This window comes from Rattus norvegicus, chromosome X (assembly GCF_036323735.1).
Source record: "Rattus norvegicus strain BN/NHsdMcwi chromosome X, GRCr8, whole genome shotgun sequence".
Lineage (NCBI taxonomy): Eukaryota > Metazoa > Chordata > Mammalia > Rodentia > Muridae > Rattus > Rattus norvegicus.
In genome coordinates this window covers 81,132,203-81,154,732 of record NC_086039.1, presented here as the reverse complement: position 1 = coordinate 81,154,732, position 22,530 = coordinate 81,132,203, and the positions used below count along the sequence as shown (strand labels likewise).

The following is a 22,530-nucleotide window of genomic DNA, read 5'->3' as shown; positions in this document are numbered from 1 at the left end:
CCAATCCTTCACACTAGTAATAATGCTATTGTGTACTTTCAGAGAGGATCCCAGCATGGCTGTCCTTGGAGAGGCTCTACTAGCAGCTGAGACAGATGCAAATATTTAGAGCCAACTATATCAAAGACCTCCTATGGAAGAGTTAAGAGAAGGATTAAAGGAACAGAAGAGGATGGCAACCCCACAGGAAGACCAACAGTATCAACTAACCTGGGCCCCTGGAAGTTCCCAGAGACTAAGCCACCAACCAAAGAGCATATTTGGGCTAGTTTGAGGCCCCTGGCACTTACATAGCAGGGGCCACCGTGTCTGGCCTCAATGGGTGACGATATGCCTAATCCTGCAGAAACTTGATGCACCAGGGTAGAAGGATACCCAGGAGAGCTTGCAGAGGCTAAATCACTAACCAAACAACACACACATACTAGAATGAGGGCCCTGGCACATATGTAGTGGACCAGAATCTCAGTCTCTATGAGGGTCTGTGCAACAACTGTAGCATAGGCTGTCCCTAAAGCTGTAGCTTTATTGTGGTATCCATTCACCAACAGGGCTGCGTTGCCTGGCCTCAGTGGGAAAGGATGAACCTAATACTGCAGAGACTTGATGTACCATGGTGGGAAGATAAGAATGGGGTTTGGGGGTTGAGGAACTCTGCAATGGGGAGACAAGAAAGGGGGCAGAATTTTGGATGTAAATAAATTCAAAAAAATCAAATTAACTAATACAATGCATCTTTTAGTGTTTTTAAAAAAAGACATGTATTAACAAAAAATACCCATTATTAGAATTTGAACTTTTCTTCTTAAGGTTTTATAAAGCTTCACTAAGAAATTGTAGCATATCACATGTATCTCTATGGATACAGATAGTATTATGTTTCATAAATGGCACTTTAAAGTCAATGTGCCAGCAACATTAACTGATTTTGACTTTGCACTCAACGAAGTCACACAACAATGGAAAGACAACAGAAAAATTATGAAACATCAAATAACATAAAATGCTAGTAATTTAAAGAGAATGAGAATAGATTATAATAAGTCAGAGAGAATAGTTTTTACTCATGAAGTGTAACAATGTTAGTATTATTTTCATTAGAGAAGGTATGGGACTTATTTTAACTCATTGATACAGAAAAAGATACTCTGTCCATGACCCTGATAGCTTAAACATTAAGACTGGCTAGCTTTCACAGTACTGGAAGATGCTATGCACGATACAAGAAGAAAAAAGTAAGCATAATGATCCCTGTAATGATTACCCAATGATCCCTGTAAATGACAATAATGACTGGCTTGGTGCAATAGTGGAATGGATGTCATGGAAATAACTAACCTGAAACTAGAATCATTATGAGCCAAGTACCTATGGCCAAACAAATCATAGCACCTGGGAGAGAACTTAGTATTATTATCTGCTAAACGTATAAAGTATTAAACTACATCTCTTAATCTCCACAGATAAGCCACTATTAGCTGTATATGATAACTAACAGAGACCCACAACTTGCTAACATGAAGAAAATAAGATTTCATAATGCTTAGCCCCAAATAAAACTTAGATGGCACTTCTCCAAAGACTCGGGTTCATGGAGGAAGAAGGGGCAGAATGTGAAATCTAAAGATGATAGATGACTGCAAGGAAACTGGAATCTGGACACAGCAGGGCAAGTAAATCCATATGAACTCATAAAAGACCTGAACAATTCCAAGTCTGTCCAAATTCCAGCATGAAGAATGGAGTTAGTCATGAGGTTACACCCCTAGTAGGGGATCTATTGACAACTGTCACTTGCTAGAATGGGAAGGGTCATTTTCTCTAAGAAAGTAGTCCCTGAGAAGTGGCCTGCACTCAGGTGGAATGGCATACATCCAATAATATATGTGCCTCAAAAGTTGGATTTAGTGGGGAATAAAAATGATACAACATTGAATGGATAGGGAAGAGGAATGGATCTGAAGACAGCTGAAGGAAGGATAATGAATATAACCAAGATACTACAAAATTCTCAATGAATAAAACTATATTTAAAGAAAATATTGGCTTATGATACTGTAGTAAAACAATTGGTCAAGCTGCTTTTATTTCCCCCCATATTTAACAACAAGGTACTTATGTTTCTAACAGAACGACCCAGAAATTACAATTTTACCACATACGGCAATAAACAGCTAAATTGGATTTGATAAAATAATTGATAATTTTTAAGAAAACTGTAAAACAGTGTTTTCTTGGTAACAAAGCTGTTGTATTCACTTATTAATTCATTAATCCCAGGATTCCAAAAATGGAAGGAAATATAGACGAGTGAAAGAAAGAAGGTCAAGCAAACATTACATAATCAAGAAAAAGGAAATGCTTACCTCTTGCAGTATTTCACCAATTAATTATAACTAACCACAATTTAACATCAGATAATTTTATTAAAAATATGATTAAGTGTTAATAGAAGAGGATCATCCAGCCATTGTTGGACTACAAAATCTGTGTTGTATAAACCAATGTAATAGATCTCTTGTATAGTAATGAAAAAGTGTTTGGGGAAGCAAAGGGGGGGGATCCAGTAATATAACTCAGTAGGTAAAATTATATGCTCCTAATCCTAAAGATCTGAGTTTGATGCCCAGTAACTACAGTGTGGAATGAGAGAAGCAGTTTCCAAAAGTTTCCTTTGACTTCTACGCATGCAACATGGTACACATGTGCACATATGCAGGTACACACAAAAATATATTATAATCAATAATAATTGTTTTAGATTATTTTAGCTATGTGCATGTAATAAATGCACCCACATGAATTACATTGCTTTTATCACTACATAACATGGATTAAGGGATAATTTAACATGTAAGTGTGTGACATATTTAATGCATAACAATTCACTAGGACTTTTCACAAATAAAACAATTTTCATAGACTATGTAATAAAAACAAGAATTTTATCTTGAGTAAAATACCTATTGTTCTACCTTTCTAAAATGACTCATTAACCCTAATACTTACTATCACTCTAGCCAGGGAAGAAGGTAGACTTAGCTACAGATTTTCTCTTCTCCCTCAGCTCCTCCAAAACCTTAGTCTTATAACAGCTCCTGCTGCAGCCTCCCTCCTGTCCTATCTCCTATCTCCAATGGGCTACACTACTTCTCCAAATTTCCTTCCCACAAAATATTGTTTTATTCCAGCCCCAAACTCAAACATATTCTCTGCAAACCCACAGGCCGCTCCAGCCACCAAAGCAGATAGACTAACTGCAGATCTTAGCTTTTCTCTAAACTCCTCCAAGTTCAACTGCTCAATATCACTTCAAGCTCTGGAGAAGACCACTTGCTCTGGTCTCTAAACAGTCTCTGCCCTCATTCCCAGGGGACTAGGCAGATCCTGGTAGAACATCCGGCTTTCTTCCTTCAACCCCCACAGTCTATCCAATGCCCATTCTTAAGTGTAAGCTCCCAATACCTAAAGCACACTTTACCTAAAACTTCCGATGATCAAACCTATCAGGATCCAGGATTGTCTACCAGCTACAACACTCTCCTAAGAACCAAAGAGAACAACAGAAACCAAAAAAAAAAAAACATGAAATCATAAATAAACAAGTAGAAGCCCATAGAGAGGAGTCACAAACATCCCTGAAAGAATTCCAGGAAAACATAAATAAACAAGTAGAAGCCCATAGAGAGGAGTCACAAAAATCCCTGAAAGAATTCCAGGAAAACACAAACAAACAGTTGAAGGAATTAAAAATGGAAATAGAAGCAATCAAGAAAGAACACATGGAAACAACCCTGGATATAGAAAACCAAAAGAAGAGACAAGGAACTGTAGATACAAGCTTCACCAACAGAATAGAAGAGATGGAAGAGAGAATCTCAGGAGCAGAAGATTCCATAGAAATCATTGACTCAACTGTCAAAGATAATGTAAAGCAGAAAAAACTACTGGTCCAAAACATACAGGAAGTCCAGGACTCAATGAGAAGATCAAACCTACGGATAATAGATATAGAAGAGAGTGAAGACTCCCAGGTCAAAAGACCAGTAAATATCCTCCACAAAATCATAGAAGAAAACTTCCCTAACCTAAAGAAAGAGATACCCATAGGCATACAAGAAGCCTACAGAACTCCAAATAGATTGGACCAGAAAAGAAACACCTCCCATCACATAATAGTCAAAACACCAAATGTACAAAATAAAGAAAGAATGTTAAAAGCAGTAAGGGGAAAAGGTCAAGTAACATATAAAGGCAGACCTATCAGAATCACACCAGACTTTTCGCCAGAAACTATGAAAGCCAGAAGATCCTGGACAGATGTCATACAGACCCTAAGAGAACACAAATGCCAGCCCAGGTTACTGTATCCAGCAAAACTCTCAATTAACATGGATGGAGAAACCAAGATATTACATGACAAAACCAAATTTACACAATATCTTTCTACAAATTCAGCACTACAAAGGATAATAAATGGTAAAGCCCAACATAAGGAGGCAAGCTATACCTTAGAAGAAGCAAAAAGAATCGTCTTGGCAACAAAACAGAGAGAAGAAAAGCACACAAACATAATCTCACATCCAAATATGAATATAACAGGAAGTAATAATCACTATTCCTTAATATCTCTCAACATCAATGGCCTCAACTCCCCAATAAAAAGACATAGATTAACAAACTGGATACGCAACGAGGACCCTGCATTCTACTGCCTACAGGAAACACATCTCAGAGACAAAGACAGACACTACCTCAGAGTGAAAGGCTGGAAAACAACTTTGCAAGCAAATGGTCAGACGAAGCAAGCTGGAGTAGCCATTCTAATATCAAATAAAATCAATTTTCAATTAAAAGTCATCAAAAAAGATAAGGAAGGACACTTCATATTCATCAAAGGAAAAATCCACCAAGATGAACTCTCAATCCTAAATATCTATGCCCCAAATACAAGGGCACTTACATACGTAAAAGAAACCTTAGTAAAGCTCAAAACACACATTGCACCTCACACAATAATAGTAGGAGATTTCAACACCCCACTCTCATCAATGGACAGATCATGGAAACAGAAACTAAACAGAGATGTAGACAGACTAAGAGAAGTCATGAGCCAAATGGACTTAACAGATATTTATAGAACATTCTATCCTAAAGCAAAAGGATATACCTTCTTCTCAGCTCCTCATGGTACTTTCTCCAAAATTGACCATATAATTGGTCAAAAAACGGGCCTCAAAAGGTACATAAAGATAGAAATAATCCCATGCATGCTATCGGACCACCACGGCCTAAAACTGGTCTTCAATAACAATAAGAGAAGAATGCCCACATATACGTCGAAATTGAACAATGCTCTACTCAATGATAACCTGGTCAAGGAAGAAATAAAGAAAGAAATTAAAAACGTTTTAGAATTTAAAGAAAATGAAGGTACAACATACCCAAACTTATGGGACACAATGAAAGCTATGCTAAGAGGAAAACTCATAGCGCTGAGTGCCTGCAGAAAGAAACAGGAAAGAGCATATGTCAGCAGCTTGACATCACACCTAAAAGCTCTAGAACAAAAAGAAGCAAATACACCCAGGAGGAGTAGAAGGCAGGAAATAATCAAACTCAGAGCTGAAATCAACCAAGTAGAAACAAAAAGGACCATAGAAAGAATCAACAGAACCAAAAGTTGGTTCTTTGAGAAAATCAACAAGATAGATAAACCCTCAGCCAGACTAACGAGAGGACACAGAGAGTGTGTCCAAATTAACAAAATCAGAAATGAAAAGGGAGACAAAACTACAGATTCAGAGGAAATTCAAAAAATCATCAGATCTTACTATAAAAGCCTATATTCAACAAAACTTGAAAATCTGCAGGAAATGGACAATTTCCTAGACAGATACCAGGTATCGAAGTTAAATCAGGAACAGATAAACCAGTTAAACAACCCCATAACTCCTAAGGAAATAGAAGCAGTCATTAAAGGTCTCCCAACGAAAAAGAGCCAAGGTCCAGAAGGGTTCAGTGCAGAATTCTAGCAGACCTTCATAGAAGACCTCATACCAATATTATCCAAACTATTCCACAAAATTGAAACAGATGGAGCACTACCGAATTCCTTCTATGAAGACACAATTACTCTTACACCTAAACCACACAAAGACCCAACAAAGAAAGAGAACTTCAGACCAATTTCCCTTATGAATATCGACACAAAAATACTCAATAAAATTCTGGCAAACCGGGCTGGAGAGATGGCTCAGCGGTTAAGAGCACCCGACTGCTCTTCCAGAGGTCATGAGTTCAATTCCCAGCAACCACATGGTGGCTCACAACCATCTGTAAAGAGATCCGATGCCCTCTTCTGGTGTATCTGAAGACAGCTACAGTGTACTTATATATAATAAATAAATAAATCTTAAAAAAAAAAATAGCATTTAAAAAAAAAAAATTCTGGCAAACCGAATCCAAGAGCACATCAAACAATCATCCACCATGATCAAGTAGGCTTCATCCCAGGCATGCAGGGATGGTTTAATATACGGAAAACCATCAACGTGATCCATTATATAAACAAACTGAAAGAACATAACCACATGATCATTTCATTAGATGCTGAGAAAGCATTTGACAAAATTCAACACCCCTTCATGATAAAAGTCCTGGAAAGAATAGGAATTCAAGGCCCATACCTAAACATAGTAAAAGCCATATACAGCAAACCAGTTGCTAACATTAAACTAAATGGAGAGAAACTTGAAGCAATCCCACTAAAATCAGGGACTAGACAAGGCTGCCCACTCTCTCCCTACTTATTCAATATAGTTCTTGAAGTTCTAGCCAGAGCAATCAGACAATAAAAGGAGGTCAAGGGGATAGAGATCGGAAAAGAAGAAGTCAAAATATCACTATTTGCAGATGATATGATAGTAGATTTAAGTGATCCCAAAAGTTCCACCAGAGAACTACTAAAGCTGATAAACAACTTCAGCAAAGTGGCTGAGTATAAAATTAACTCAAATGAATCAGTAGCCTTCCTCTACACAAAAGAGAAACAAGCCGAGAAAGAAATTAGGGAAACGACACCCTTCATAATAGACCCAAATAATATAAAGTACCTCGGTGTGACTTTAACCAAGCAAGTAAAAGATTTGTACAATAAGAACTTCAAGACACTGAAGAAAGAAATTGAAGAAGACCTCAGAAGATAGAAAGATCTCCCATGCTCATGGATTGGCAGGATTAATATAGTAAAAATGGCCATTTTACCAAAAGCGATCTACAGATTCAATGCAATCCCCATCAAAATACCAATCCAATTCTTCAAAGAGTTAGACAGAACAATCTGCAAATTCATCTGGAATAACAAAAAACCCAGGATAGCTAAAACTATCCTCAACAATAAAAGGACTTCAGGGGGAATCACCATCCCTGACCTCAAGCAGTATTACAGAGCAATAGTGATAAAAACTGCATGGTATTGGTACAGAGACAGACAGATAGACCAATGGAATAGAATTGAAGACCCAGAAATGAACCCACACACCTATGGTCACTTGATTTTTGACAAAGAAGCCAAAACCATCCAATGGAAAAAAGATAGCATTTTCAGCAAATGGTGCTGGTTCAACTGGAGGTCAACATGTAGAAGAATGCAGATCGATCCATGCTTATCACCCTGTACAAAGCTTAAGTCCAAGTGGATCAAGGACCTCCACATCAAACCAGACACACTCAAACTAATTAAAGAAAAACTAGGGAAGCATCTGGAACACATGGGCACTGGAAAAAATTTCCTGAACAAAACACCAATGGCTTACGCTCTAAGATCAAGAATCGACAAATGGGATCTCATAAAACTGCAAAGCTTCTGTAAGGCAAAGGACACTGTGGTTAGGAGAAAACGGCAACCAACAGATTGGGAAAAGATCTTTACCAATCCTACAACAGATAGAGGCCTTATATCCAAAATATACAAAGAACTCAAGAAGTTAGACCGCAGGGAGACAAATAACCCTATTAAAAAATGGGGTTCAGAGCTAAACAAAGAATTCACAGCTGAGGAATGCCGAATGGCTGAGAAACACCTAAAGAAATGTTCAACATCTTTAGTCATAAGGGAAATGCAAATCAAAACAACCCTGAGATTTCACCTCACACCAGTGAGAATGGCTAAGATCAAAAACTCAGGTGACAGCAAATGCTGGCGAGGATTCGGAGAAAGAGGAACACTCCTCCATTGTTGGTGGGATTGCAGACTGGTACAACCATTCTGGAAATCAGTCTGGAGGTTCCTCAGAAAATTGGACATTGAACTGCCTGAGGATCCAGCTATACCTCTCTTGGGCATATACCCAAAAGATGCCCCAACATATAAAAAAGACACTTGCTCCACTATGTTCATCGCAGCCTTATTTATAATAGCCAGAAGCTGGAAAGAACCCAGATGCCCTTCAACAGAGGAATGGATACAGAAAATGTGGTACATCTACACAATGGAATATTACTCAGCTATCAAAAACAACGGTTTTATGAAATTCGTAGGCAAATGGTTGGAACTGGAAAATATCATTCTGAGTGAGCTAACCCAATCACAGAAAGACATACATGGTATGCATTCATTGATAAGTGGCCATTAGCCCAAATGCTTGAATTACCCTAGATGCCTAGAACAAATGAAACTCAAGACGGATGATCAAAATGTGAATGTTTCACGCCTTCTTTAAAAGGGGAACAAGAATACCCTTGGCAGGGAAGAGAGAGGCAAAGATTAAAACAGAGACTGAAGTAACACCCATTCAGAGCCTGTCCCACATGTGGCCCATACATATACAGCCACCCAATTAGACAAGATGGATGAAGCAAGAAGTGCAGGCCAACAGGAGCCAGATGTAGATCGCTCCTGAGAGACACAGCCAGAGTACAGCAAATACAGTGGCAAAGCCAGCAGCAAACACTGAACTGAGAATAGGACCCCCGTTGAAGGAATCAGAGAAGAACTGGAAGAGCTTGAAGGGGCTCGAGACCCCATATGTACAACAATGCCAAGCAACAAGAGCTTCCAGGGACTAAGCCACTACCTAAAGACTATACATGGACTGACCCTGGACTCTGACCCCATAGGTAGCAATGAATATCGTAGTAAGAGCACCAGTAGAAGGGGAAGCCCTGGGTCCTGCTAAGACTGAACCCCCAGTGAACTAGACTGTTGGGGGGAGGGCGGCCATGGGGGGAGGGTGGGGAGGGGAACACCCATAAGGAAGGGGAGGGGGGAGGGGGATGTTTGCCGGGTAACCGGGAAAGGGAATAACACTCGAAATGTATATAAGAAATACTCAAGTTAATAATAATAATAAAAAAAAAACCTCCCAACTATAAAAGTCCAGGGCCATATGTATTTAGCCCAGAATTCTACCAGAACTTCAAAGAAAAGCTAGTCCCTACACTCTTCAAACTTTTTCATAAAATAGAAGGAACACTACCTAATTCATTCTATGAACCCCAGTTACTCATACCTAAATCACTCAAAAATCCAACAAAGAAAGAGAGCTTGAGAGCAATTTCCCTTATGAATATTGATGCAAAAATAAATCTGAATCCGAGAGCACATCACAACCATCATTCACCAAGATCAAGTAGGCTTCATCCCAGGGACACAGGATTGGTTCAATGTACGAAAATCCATTAACACAATCTACTGTATAAACAAACTTGAGGTAAAATGTCACATGATCACCTCATTAGATTCTGAAAACTCCTTCAACAAAATATAACACCTCTTAATGTTAAAAGTATTGGAGAGAACAGGAATTCAAGGCCCATAACTATATATAATAAAGACAATATACAGAAAACCAACAGTCAATACCAAATGAGATGGAGAAATACTTGAAGCAGGTCCACTAAAATCAAGGACAAGGATGTCCACTCTCCTGGGATCTATTCAATATAGATCCATAATTGTCAACTTGAACAAAACTCAAGTCCAAGTTGATAAAACTAGATACACTCAATATAATAGAAGAGAAAGTGTTAGAGTTTCAAATTCATTGGCACGGTGTGGGGGGAGGATTTCCTGAACAGAACTCTAATGGCTCAAGCTCTAAGATCAAGAATTGATGAATGGAGCCTCATGAAACTGAAAAATTCTTCACTAATCCCACATCTGATAAGGGTGATGTCCAAAATATATAACGAATGCAAGAAGCTAAACTCAAACAAACAAACAAACAACCCAATCAAAAATTGGGGTATAGATCTAAACCGAGTATTCACAACAGCAGAATCTCTAATTGCTGAGAAACACTTAAAGAAATTTTCAAAGTCCTTAATCATCAGGGAAACGCAAATGAAAACAACCCTGAGATTCTAAGATATAACAATCAGAATGGCTAAGATCAAAACTCAGGTGACAGCACATGTTGGCAAGAATGTGGAGAAAGAGGAACACTCCTCCATTGCTGTTAGGATTGCAAACCTGTGCAGCCACTCTGGAAAATCAATCTGGTGGTTCCTCAGAGAATTGGGAATAGCTCCTGGACATATACCCAAATGATGCTTCATGATACACCAAGGAAATGTGTTAGGATTAAAGGTGTATGACCCAGCTAAACCACTCCTGGTCATATATCCAAAAGTTTTGCCACCATGCTAGGAGCACATGCTCCAATAGGTTCATATCAGCCTTATTTGGGTTAGCCAGATGATGGAAAGAACCCAGATGTCCCATGACAGGAGAATGGATACAGAAAATGTGTTTCATTTACACAATGGAATACTACTAAGCTATTAAGAACAAGGATGTCCTGAGTTTTGCAGGCAAACAGATGGAACTAGAAAATCTCATTCTGAGTGAGGTAACTCAGACCCAAAAGGACATGCATGGTATGTTCTCGCTAAGTGTATATTAACCATAAAAGTACAGAATACCTAGGATACAATCCACAGAACTCAAGAAGATTAATAAGCAGAAGGGCCCAAGTTAGTACACACAGGCACGTCCACACACAAAATTAGGAAGCATGTAAGAACAACTAAAGAAAAAATTTCATGAATATGGGGGTAGTTGGATGGAAAATGATCCTATAATATTTTAATTTTATAGATTAAAATAGCAATAAAATTTAAAAATAAAGAATATTAAAACTAGGTGTTATGGAACTGCACAGAGTTCTAAAACAAATTAAAATTTGAGGTAATAAATAGCTCAAAAAGTGTTTGCATCCCTAATAATTAGAAAAATGCAAATTAAAACTACTTTAAATTATCATCTTACTCCAGTCAGAAAACAACTAACCACAAATAAGAGAGGATATGGGGGAAAGGGAGCCCTTGTTCACTGGTTTTTAGACTGTCAACTGTTATATCCACTCTGGAAATCATTGTAAGGAATTCTCAAATAAGTAAAAGTCAATCTACCATATGACCCAGCTTGCATATGGTGAAAGGAATTGACACCCTGACTCACTGATACTTGTGCAGCTATGTTCATTGCTGCACTATTCACAAGATGTCCTTCACCTGATGAATGCATAATGAAAATGTGCCACATGTATTCTAGCAAATATATTCATCTGTAAAGAAAAATAAAATCATGAAATTTTCGGGTTGAAATGAAACTACAAAATATTTTGTTGGGTATTGTATTCACAACCTACCAAGAAAATCTTATGTGTTCTCCCGCATTTATGACTCCTAGATGCAAATCTTTTTATGTGAATATATAACTTGGAATAACCACAGAAACAAGTAAAAAAAAAAACCATGTGGAGCAAGGGGCTTTAGAGAGGGAATAGGATATATAGACGATAAGAAGGGATTAATGTGAAAATAAAAGAATTAGTTGAGGTAAAGAAGAGAGATAAATGACACTAAAATATTTGAAAATGCATAGGGAATCATATTTCATATTTACCTAAAGTTATGCTAATGCATATAAGCATATAGGTATACATACACACATAGTTTAAATAAATGTACTTATGCAACTTATGATAATAATGTTTTCCTGAAGAGCCACAGACAAGTTTCCATACCAAGGACCAGAGACCTCTTTTCCAGTTGTTTGTCAGGGTAGTCCAACATGCTTCCAAAACAATATATCCTATTTCTGTTGCCCTTGGTTGTCTCCTAGAAACTGAAGGTAAGCCCTTATTGCTGAAAACATCATTCAGACACTGTGTGAACTCTCATATTATCAGAAGCAACTATGCAAGCTACAAGGAACAGGAAGTAATCAATAGTCCTATCTAGTTGTGATGCCTATGACACAATAGTGACCAATGGGGCAAGAAAACCTTAAAGGTCTAGTAGTGGCACCTATCTTCATGGTAGCTTTTGGCTACCACGGACTTATTGGACTTAAGATCTGCTCAAAATTAGGTAAAACATGCCTAATAACGTAAGCATAGCTAACTACCCATGGTTAGTGAGTTCATGAACCCTAGAAGACAACCCAGTATGGCTACTTTCTTAAATCAGTATAATTCCTAAATGTATTCTAAATTTTGATCCCTATACTCACACAGAAGTGTAGCTCTTACACCTAACTTTAAAAGCTTCTTTTTGCAGTAAATGAAGATCACAGAAAGTCACATCTATTCAAAATATGGAAGACAACTGTGATACAGGTGATACACCTACAACATACTCCTTACACATACTTCCCTACAAGGAACATTGTAGAAAGGGTGTAAGAAGACTGTAAGAGCAGGAGAAACAATAAGTTTCTAATATGATTATGTGTTCTAGATATGACAGACAAGTTACAATCATGAAATCTCAACAACATGGCTGCCTAAACTAGACCTCAACCATGACAATACCAGTTAGCATATCAATATAGAAAAGTGAAATCTCACCATACACTGCCCCCTTGACCCTGAGATAAAGAGCTACAGGTAATTAATGACTGATAAAAGAGGGAGAATTAAGTCATCCCCAGGGAGCAAAGCCATAAATGGTTATCTAATACCAAGTGATTAGCGCCCCCCCCAAATCAAAAAGAATCTCAAGCAGGACTAAAGGGACTCAACAAGTTGTTTTTATATATTTGCATATGTATGTTCATAAACATATATGCTGTAATAATTAAAGGAAAAGAGGCAATAAATTTAAGAGAGAACATGTGGAAGGAGATCTGAAATGAGAAGAAAGTGAGGAATTACCTAATTGTATTTTAGTTTTAAAGTGTGGCACTTAATTATGCAGCACTATGTATAAAAATCTCAGACCATACAATTTAAAAATAAGATATTGGGACATTCTAACATAATTGTTACCTGTAACCAACCATGTCTTTTCAGAGTTGTGTGAGAAAAGTCTTCAATAAGTCCAATTGGTTTTAACATATTTCGTTTTCTCTTCATATAACAGGAATCATGAAAAGCAGTAAGGTCAGGTATCTATAATTAATTATCTACTTATTTAAACTGCTTTCTTTAACAAGTACTTTTATAAAATATGCCCATACCACCAAAAAATGGTTAACTAAGAGTGCAACCTTAAACATTTCTTACTTTAAGGATATTGCAGAAAAATTGAGATAGAAATATTAAAGTCATTATATTGTCAGTAAATTACTTAATGAGCAATACTATTTATAAGGAATTTTTATACATATTGTTATAAACAAAAGTGGAAAATATCATTTAATAACTTCAAAATGTGAATTCATACGCAAATAAACATTGAGCCAATATTAGAATGACTGACCAAAAGTGTACTGAGAAAAAAAGGAAATGGAATAGGACCACAAGGAAGTATGAAATTTCTCCTTACATTAGCACTATTGTCATTAGTTTATAAATTCAAAGTTTGAAAACTAAAAGAAGATAATTCACAGAAACAAAGATAGAAGTAGCAATTGAGATATCAGAACGTCATTTCAAACGTAGAAACCAAGTTGTTATTTCCTAAAATACAGAAATATATTGGCTTTAAGGAATGTCAATTTTCAGAGATTAAAATTTTTAAACATGAATATTAAATGTGAACAAATAAATAGAATGCTATGTTTACTTGAAGTGGTTCTACATTAAACTAATTTGATACGATTTAAATTGTTTATTATATAATTTGCTTGCTAGATAAATGTACCTTTTTAACAAAATATGAGAATATATAAAAGCTAATTTATAGATGTAAGTTTTAAAGAATTTAATATTTATAAATATTTCATTTTCATCTATGCATTACCTGATCCAATTTGCTAACATAGAATATTCTAAACCATTATTACTAGTAACTATGCAAAAAGAGCTCTCCAATATCTCAATGATACACATTATCTTTAAGAGGAGTAGTTCAATAGTTAAAAAAATGCTAAGGACTGCAATTTTCCCAGCGTATTTTTTGCTTTGGTAGTAATAAAGAAAATTAAAGAATATCTTATTTTTGGTTTTCCCCTTATCAATAAATTATTCACTAAATATCTGTTAATCTGAGCATCATGTGATGATTTAAACTTAACCTCATCTCTCAAAGGTTAAACATAATAACTAAACCTAATTAGTAATAAAATTAATTACATTTAACTCTCCTTTCATTGTGCTCATTTCCCTACATTGCCCATCACTCTTTCTGTAAAAAAATACATATCTACTAGTGTTCTTTATTTATATGTTGTCATTAATTCTGAATGTTTTGGGAGATTCTAATAATTAATACATTAGTTTAATTCTAATTCTAATATCCACACAAGGAAGTATAAATTTAGACAAGGAAAATATTCTTTTTTTTACATGTGAATGTAATCATGTGTATTGCTTAAAATTAAACCCTGGCACTTGCACATGCTAAGCAAGTTTTCTAACACTAAGCCATATTCATGCCACAATTATGAAATTATTCTTGTAATTTACATAAAATATAATGGTGTGAACTGAAATTTACAGACTTCGGGTGTAACCTTTAAATTTTGAAACATCTTTGAAAGACTTAAAAGTGCTATTTTTATGTACCATAAGTCTATAAAATATGGTCCACTGACATATAAAGAGATGAAGTGTGGCATGGAAAGACAAGACTAAAAAATGTTTCAAAATATATTACCTTCTACCCACATACGAACTTCAGTGGGAGAGGATGTTGCAACAGGATCTCCCTGGAAATAACGAAACAATTGTGCCATCTCTCAGAATGGACAGTGAAAATCTTAATACCTAAGAATAAAAAAAAAAGAACTTAATAAGGTTGATACTTTATTCATTCATACACTCTACATTTAATTATCATATATTATAAGGTATGATGGTTTGGAGGAAAATACTTAACCATTAGTAATGGTCACATTGTTAGCAGTTAGTAACTGTAATTTAGAGAAGCAGATATTTAGGATAATAAAAAATTTAAATATGAATTCCAAGTGATTTCTGTTTTGTAGGAGAAGGAGTTGAAGGACTCCACTAAGATGAAGAAGAAAATACAGAAACCTTTTAACTTTAATAGTACTATACAAAGAAAAAGTTAAGTTCATGCTTATCTGTACAGAAAACAGCTTCATGCAGCAGGTGGCATCTGAGTCAAACCAAAGAAAATGAGACAAACATGAGCCATAGACGCAAAATTATAAAATCTGCCCCACCTACAGCAAAAATTGGATATAAAATGCTTTCTGGAATCAAAATATTCATTCTGAAAATGTGAATCATTATTAGTCTTGATGATCTTGAAGGCCCTATTTTTTGTTTTTTGCAGCTTTCAGGATCCATGCTGTATCACTCAACTCTTAACCACTACATTAAGCAAAATAGAAGCCAGAGAAGGTGGCACAGTCCTACAATTTCAGTACTTGAGAGACAAATGCAGAAGGATCAGGAATTCAAGCTCATTCTTTTGGCTAGGTTGAGAATTCGAGGTCAACCTGGGCTATGTGAGACCATGTTTCAAAGGACAAAAAAAAATTAGAACAAGAGAAAACAAAAGATGGCATATAATAGTGCAATAGCAAAGACACTCTAAACCTGTTTTCCCTTTTAGTTCTACCGTTTAACAAATTGTATTGCTAAATAGTAATACTTTACAAAATATAAACAACAAGGATTCATATTTTAAAAGATGCTCTAAAGTAACAAAGCAATTGTCTAACAAATATTAAATGTAGGCCTCACATTCTCAGCCTTAATAACGATGATCACATTAGATTAATTCTACCACCATTCTTTCCCTCCTCACGTAGCCCAATTTATTCAGACCCTTATTTCCATAATCTTTTCTTAGATTACTGCCAAGTATTTTGTTTACCTGAACAAAATGCTTTTAAATAAAACAAAGTTTGAATTTCACTCACAAATTCAAGAAATGGCATGGGCTAACAGGATTCCTCTAGAGTGTCTAATAATGCATTCAACAATGTCAAAATCTTCTACATTAGCATTGTTCAGTATGGTAGTTATTAGCCATATCTGGTTATTAAATAGGTAAAATTGTGGATAATGAGGATTGTGAGCACAATACTTTTGTTAATATTTAGTTCTTGAGAATGTCATACATATTTATATTGCATTCTGGCTATTTTCCACAACATTTCTAATCTCTTGCCCTGCCTCCTTAGCCCCTGCCCCTCCCTGCCTGTCTCTTACCCAGATACATAACTTCTTTTGTTTTGTGACCCATTTTCTTAACCATTTACTTTAACCAGAGCCACCTGTCCATTGGTCCAGTCCACTGGAGTTTGGTAGGGTAACTGTAGTCAACTTTCATTGTAATTACTTTTAATTTATTGAAAACTAATAATTATTACATTGGCAACAGAAGGTTAAATTTTTTTGTTAATTGCCAAAGCTACTAATGAAACATATCTGAAAAAAAAAAAAAAAACGTGATACTTACTGTCAGATCGTCAGCTGTCTTAAAAAACGGATGAAAGCAGCAAGGCATCCACCAGCAGGAAATGTGAGAATAGCAGAAACTATATAGAACAGGGAGGGTGGGAGATAAAATAAAGGAGATTTAGGTAAGCACTGCGGTGAACTGTGAAGGCTTTCTTCAGTTACTATGAAGAGAAAAAATTAAAGCAATATGACACGTATAAACTGCTGACATTCAACAGAAAGTTTGTTCCAAGAAGACGGAAAATATTTCATGTCATTCAAGTACATACGTACACTCAATAAGCAAGTGATGTGTGCTCGATATATGCCCAGCATGAGGAAATTCACTAGTTTAAAACATGTAGTACTGCTGTGTTTTCATAGCATCATCAAAGGCCTTTAATTTCAAAGAAATGGGTCTTCAGTATGCAATGAGGATAATTTTCTCCATTCTTTTCTCTAATCTACTCAAATGATTTGATTTTTGCCTTTCTGGCACCCACTGCTTTTTCTTTTAACTGTAGATAAGAGGACTGTGGCCTGTTTTCTCAGACTGCTGCAAATCCATATGTCTGTTTATACAAAACATTCATCCAGGGTTTTTATCTCAGCTCTTAAGAATGAAAATAAAAGAAAGAAAACAAAAACTGGTAAAAATAATTTTTAGAAGTAAAATATTTATGGTCTAAAATAGTGGAAAATGTCTTCTTAAGACCCTAGAGTCTATTCTTATGAATGCTGTCTAGCTTTGAAAAGAGCTAATTAACCTTGCTTTATGCTGAAGGGCTTGGGTCTACAGCCTATGTAGGATGTTACGCTGGAAACTGGAGGGCCCCTAATTATTAGCATTCTAATTAAGCCCTATGTAGTTTAAATACACAATAGATGTCCTATTACCACATCCAAGACATTAAGGCATTAAAATTTAAAGCAAACCAAATTCTACAACAGCAGCTGAACTGACCACGGTTATTTCTGTAAGAGAATTATATAAATAATGCTGACAAGGATCATAAAAGGTGAATCATGGGCTCTGGGGATTTAGACATTTAAAGGGCCATTGGACTGCTATCTAATCAAAAGCCATCCAGGTCGCAGCGGAAGCACGCAGGGGGCGAGCGGGGTGTGGGGGGCGAGCAGGCCAACATCCTAAGGTTGGAATGGCCAGCATGACACCCCGAGGCTTGCCAACAGAGAAATTTTGTGGGAATTTTTCCTAAAGCTGAGCTGAAGTCCGCAATCCCAGAACCCACGCCCCCTTTCCTGCCTTTACCTCCCCACTGTGCCCAGAGCCTAACCACGGAGAGAAATCTGGGCTTTTCACCTCAGAGACAGCCAGTCAAACTCCCAGCCGCGGGGGCCCAAAGAGTCAGAGGACCAACCTGGCGCCGCTGCGCTCCCTTTTCCCGCCCTCGCCTTCTTCCCCTCAAGACTCTTTCGCAGCTCCAGTCCTCAGCCGAAGTTCCGCCTTGGCTCTCTGCCTCGCCCTCTTCACGCCCGCTGGAAGCGCGAAGCGGGGCGACGACGTCAAGGCAGTGTCCCTGTCAGGAGGCCACCCCGGGGGGCCCCCCAGCGGCCTGCGGGCGCTCGCTGCCTCCCTCCGCCCACACAGCGCCTCGCGCCAGCTCCCGCGCGCCTCTCCCCTCACGGAACACGCGCGCTCCGGCCAGCCCGCGAGGTGGCTTTTCCTCAGAGGGCGAACTGCAGCCCCGCCGCCGCCCCAGCCCCTCGGCGGACCCCAGCGGGGCCCCTCTGTTACTCGCCTCTTCCCCTAGCGCAGCCTTCGCCAAGGGGCCGCCTTGCCCCCTCAGCGGCCGGAGCCGGCCACGGAGTCTCCGCCGCGTCGCGCCCCTGGCCGTGCTCACAGTCAACTGCCGGCGCGTGCTGGGGAAACCTCCGCTTGCCGTCGACGTGACGTAGCGGCTGCTCCGCGGAGGGGCGCGGGGGCGTGCGCAGCGCGGAGGCTCCGGCCCCCGGCTTGACCCTTGCCCCCTGCAGGCGCGGAGGAGCCTGCCTTCAAAGTTTGCCGTCCCTCCCGAACTGTCGGAAAAGCTGACAGAGCGCCTGAGGGAATCTCACGACAATAAACACACGCCCACGGCACTTGCCGAGGGAGCGTGAAGCCAGCGGAGGAAGAAAACTTAAGTCGAAAGCAACAGGTGGCCCCAGATACTCGAATAAAAGGGAACGTTCCGTGGGACCCGAGTCAAAGGGAGGACTTGCCCCTTCCTAAAGGCTGTGGGAAACCTACTTCTCCTCTTCCTAATCTTTACAGACCATAAAATCAAGGTCCTGACTTCAGGGTGAGGGCGGAGGAGTCGGAAAAGGCTAGAACTAAGGTCTTTTGTAGTTACCCAATGTTCCGCGGATGCTTCGGATTAGTTCAAGTAGTTCCCCCGTGGTACGTGCGCTGGACAGAGGTGCTGTGGGTTTACAAGAGACCCACGGAAGTGCCCTGTTTTCACACTGCGAGATAAATCATTGTGTTTCCTAGGAGTATAGGTGGTCACAAAAACAAAAGCAAGCAAGCAAACAAAACTCACATCCCTTGACCCCTGGACGCTGTGAATCTGAATCTGTGGCCTCCATTTCACACAAAGCTGAAATTATACTCTTATGTATGGTCTTACAGCCCTCGATGTCGTATCTGAAAATCCCTTTTTCCTGCATCAAGTGTTATCGAAGCTGTGGGCGACAGACGTGTAATAGTGGGTAATGCACATTTTTTTTAATCCTTTATGAAAGGAAACATCTAAAAGTGACAAGCTTTCTATTAATACCCACATTCACTGGGAAAAAAAAGCGGTTCCCCAGGGATTTCTTGCCCCCCCCCCCAAGGGCCGTCTGGTCCAATGAAGAGAATTAATGAATTCTGAACATAGCTGAAATTAATCTGGAAAAGAATGGGATTCATTTCTTTCATTGTACAGGTGGGGAAACTGAGGCCCACATATAGAAACAATTGTTTCAAATTACATGTGGGGGTAGGGGGAATAAGGGCTGATCATCTATACCCCATTGTAGTACTTCCATAAATACATCACACATACCATATTTTTAAAGCACTCAAAAGAGGTGAGAATTTTGTAAAGTCACGAATAGGCTTGTCTTTCAGGATCTAGGTACAAAGATTGGGCAGGGAGGGGGACATTCAAACACTAATGATGAACGAGGGAAAGCAAATGGTGATGAGTGGGCAGAAGAGATGCAACGCAGAAAAAATGCATTTTACACGCATGAATATACATGAATCACTTCAGACCAAATGAAATTATTAGAGCCAGTTACATGCTGGCTCGTGTCCATCTTTACAGAGGTAGATGTTTGATACCTTTATCAGATGTCTCAAAGTAGCTTCTCTCCTGCCTGCTCATTCTATGTATGTCGACGGTACGCATGTGAATTGTTGTTATTATTACTGACATAACTTTGGGATGCTTGCAGTGAAATTATCTTAGGTTTCTGTATTTGAATACATACATCATAGAGGCTAGATTAGGGTTGGCACATTTGAATTGTTGAAATCTTACTTTTTGCTATTTAATCAAAGGGGCATTTTTATTTCGATTTTTTTGTTGAGAGTTATGGCATACTGCTTAGTTTGTTTTTATTACCAAGGTTTCGGCATCCTGCAAGTTAATCTGATAAACTAATGTGTGCTAATTTGTTAATAATTATCGCCAACCTCCCTCTTAAGATATGTGTAATTTAACAATAGCTTTGTGTAATGTCAATCACTAAGACCTGGCAAGGTTTAATTACACCTCCTACCCCACTGTGTTTATCCTTTCAAATGCTATATCACACACACACACACACACACACACACACACACACACACACACCGAAAATAATATGGTTTTTATGTAAAAAAGCAAACAAACTAAGAACAAAACATTGCAGATATAAAAAATAACCTAAAATCCTTTAATTTTAACTAAAGGGATTTGAGTAAACAATGTGGGGATAATAGTATTGCTGCTTATGAATATTGCGTCACAGATTTCAAAGGAGTTTTACATGCACCGTTTTGTTTTTCCCAACAAATGGTATACCATTTGCAGAACGCAAACATGAATTCTGAGGAGGACAAACCACCATCATATAAGTTAGCTTCACAGTAATTACAAACCAAAACTTAATAAAAATTCAATAGCTCATTGTGATAAAAAATAAAAACTATGTTGTAATAGTGGTCCTATTACTGCCAGGGTAATATTTGCACAGAATCTCTGACACAATTTCCCCAATAACAACCAAGTCATATATTATTAAAACATTTGCACCTTCTCAAGCTATTCTGAATATGTTATAAAACATATCTCGTAAGATATCTCATAAAAGCACACATACGTGGACTCTCTCTTTCTCTCTCTCTCTGTCACACACACACACACACACACACACACACACACACACGCGCAATCCAAGCACACGAACATGAGTCTCCCTAGTCTCTTCTACCACATAGAAGCACAAGATAAAAGTGCTATAGCACATTCCTCTTCCTTATTATGATATAAATGAAATCATGAATTCAATTTAACTATGTAATCACAATTAATTCATATTCCCTTTCTCTTTCTTTGTAAGGTTCAAGTACCTCAGACAAGATAGACATCTGATTTGCATAAACAGAAACAACTCCATAAAAAAGCCTCTGCTAGCCTCACATTCAGCATGTGAATATAGTTAATAATGTATTGCTTGCTTCATATTTATTATCAGTAAAGCATCAGCGGCAGATCTTAAGTGTTCTCATTATAAAAGAGAAAAGACAACTGTGTCAGAAGTTACTAATCTCGATCACGATAATCATGTCACAATGTAAATGTCAGTCAAAACATCACACTGCACACCTTAGCCACATCTATTATTTTATTAGTCAATTATTCTACAATAAAGCCAAAGAAATATCAATTAAAGTCATTTTCCCAAACATCCCTGGAATTTACTCTTCCTAAGCAAAATGCAGTTTTGCATAGTAGAAATTCAGAAGTATGCTTCTGAAGATATACATAATACAATTTTAATTATTTTCTAAAATATCTAATAAAAGCAGTAACAACAAAAACAATCCACTTTTTCTCTTTCCTATTTTCTTCATTGCTACAGAACAGACACATTTGCTTAACATGATTCAACTATAAATTTATATGAAAAAGTGACTCACCTATAAATAAACAGCAGGTTGTCACATTCAGGAAAGAATTCAAACAACACCGACTCTCACAAGTCAGACACAGCTTGCCACCAGGTCTGTACTCTGAGAAATGCTTCCCAAATCAAATCTACTCCCCTAAGCAACAGCCTTCATCCGTTTACTGGTCATTGCTGTCTCTGACGTTCTGTGCTGTAGTGTAGTAGCATCCAGTCACATGGCAGCTGCATGGGAGGGCGGGGATATGTAACAAGTACCTTACAGATCATTCTCTGCATCTGTGTGGTGCCATGAGAGTTTCAGAGTATCTCTACGTATATTATCTTATTTGAGCCTGACAGCAAAGTTTGGAAAATGATTGGGAGGAGAGACTGTTAATATCTATCAGAAGATGAGGAAGCTGATGTTCAAGAAGATTAAATTATTTGCCCAATGCAGCGCTGTATGATAAGGAAAAAAGACTGAGACTTGAACCGTTTTTATACACTCTCACTTAGTGTTTTATCTATTACCGCTCCAATAAGAATATTAGAGAGTTAATGTTTTCATAATTTATTGCAA

General features: G+C 37.9%; 1 protein-coding gene across 15 annotated transcripts in view; it reads right to left on the bottom strand.

The window, feature by feature from the left end:
- Tex16 (testis expressed gene 16) overlaps positions 1-22,113 on the bottom strand; it is a 376,428-nt gene extending 354,315 nt beyond the window's left edge. For 3 of the 15 annotated variants that reach the window (XM_063279702.1, XM_063279705.1, XM_063279706.1), the window contains exons 1-3: positions 18,572-18,724; positions 16,828-16,906; positions 15,049-15,158 (exon numbers count right to left, since the gene is read on the bottom strand). In XM_063279702.1, the coding sequence (XP_063135772.1) occupies positions 15,049-15,127 (79 nt within the window). In that variant the 5' untranslated portion in view covers positions 15,128-15,158; positions 16,828-16,906; positions 18,572-18,724. Of the gene's footprint in view, positions 1-15,048; positions 15,159-16,827; positions 16,907-18,190; positions 18,512-18,571; positions 18,725-21,981 lie in introns of those variants that run through there. The other 12 variants (NM_001417287.1, NM_001417288.1, NM_001417289.1 and 9 more) reach the window with 7 other exon arrangements.
- Positions 22,114-22,530: the final 417 nt, after the last annotated feature.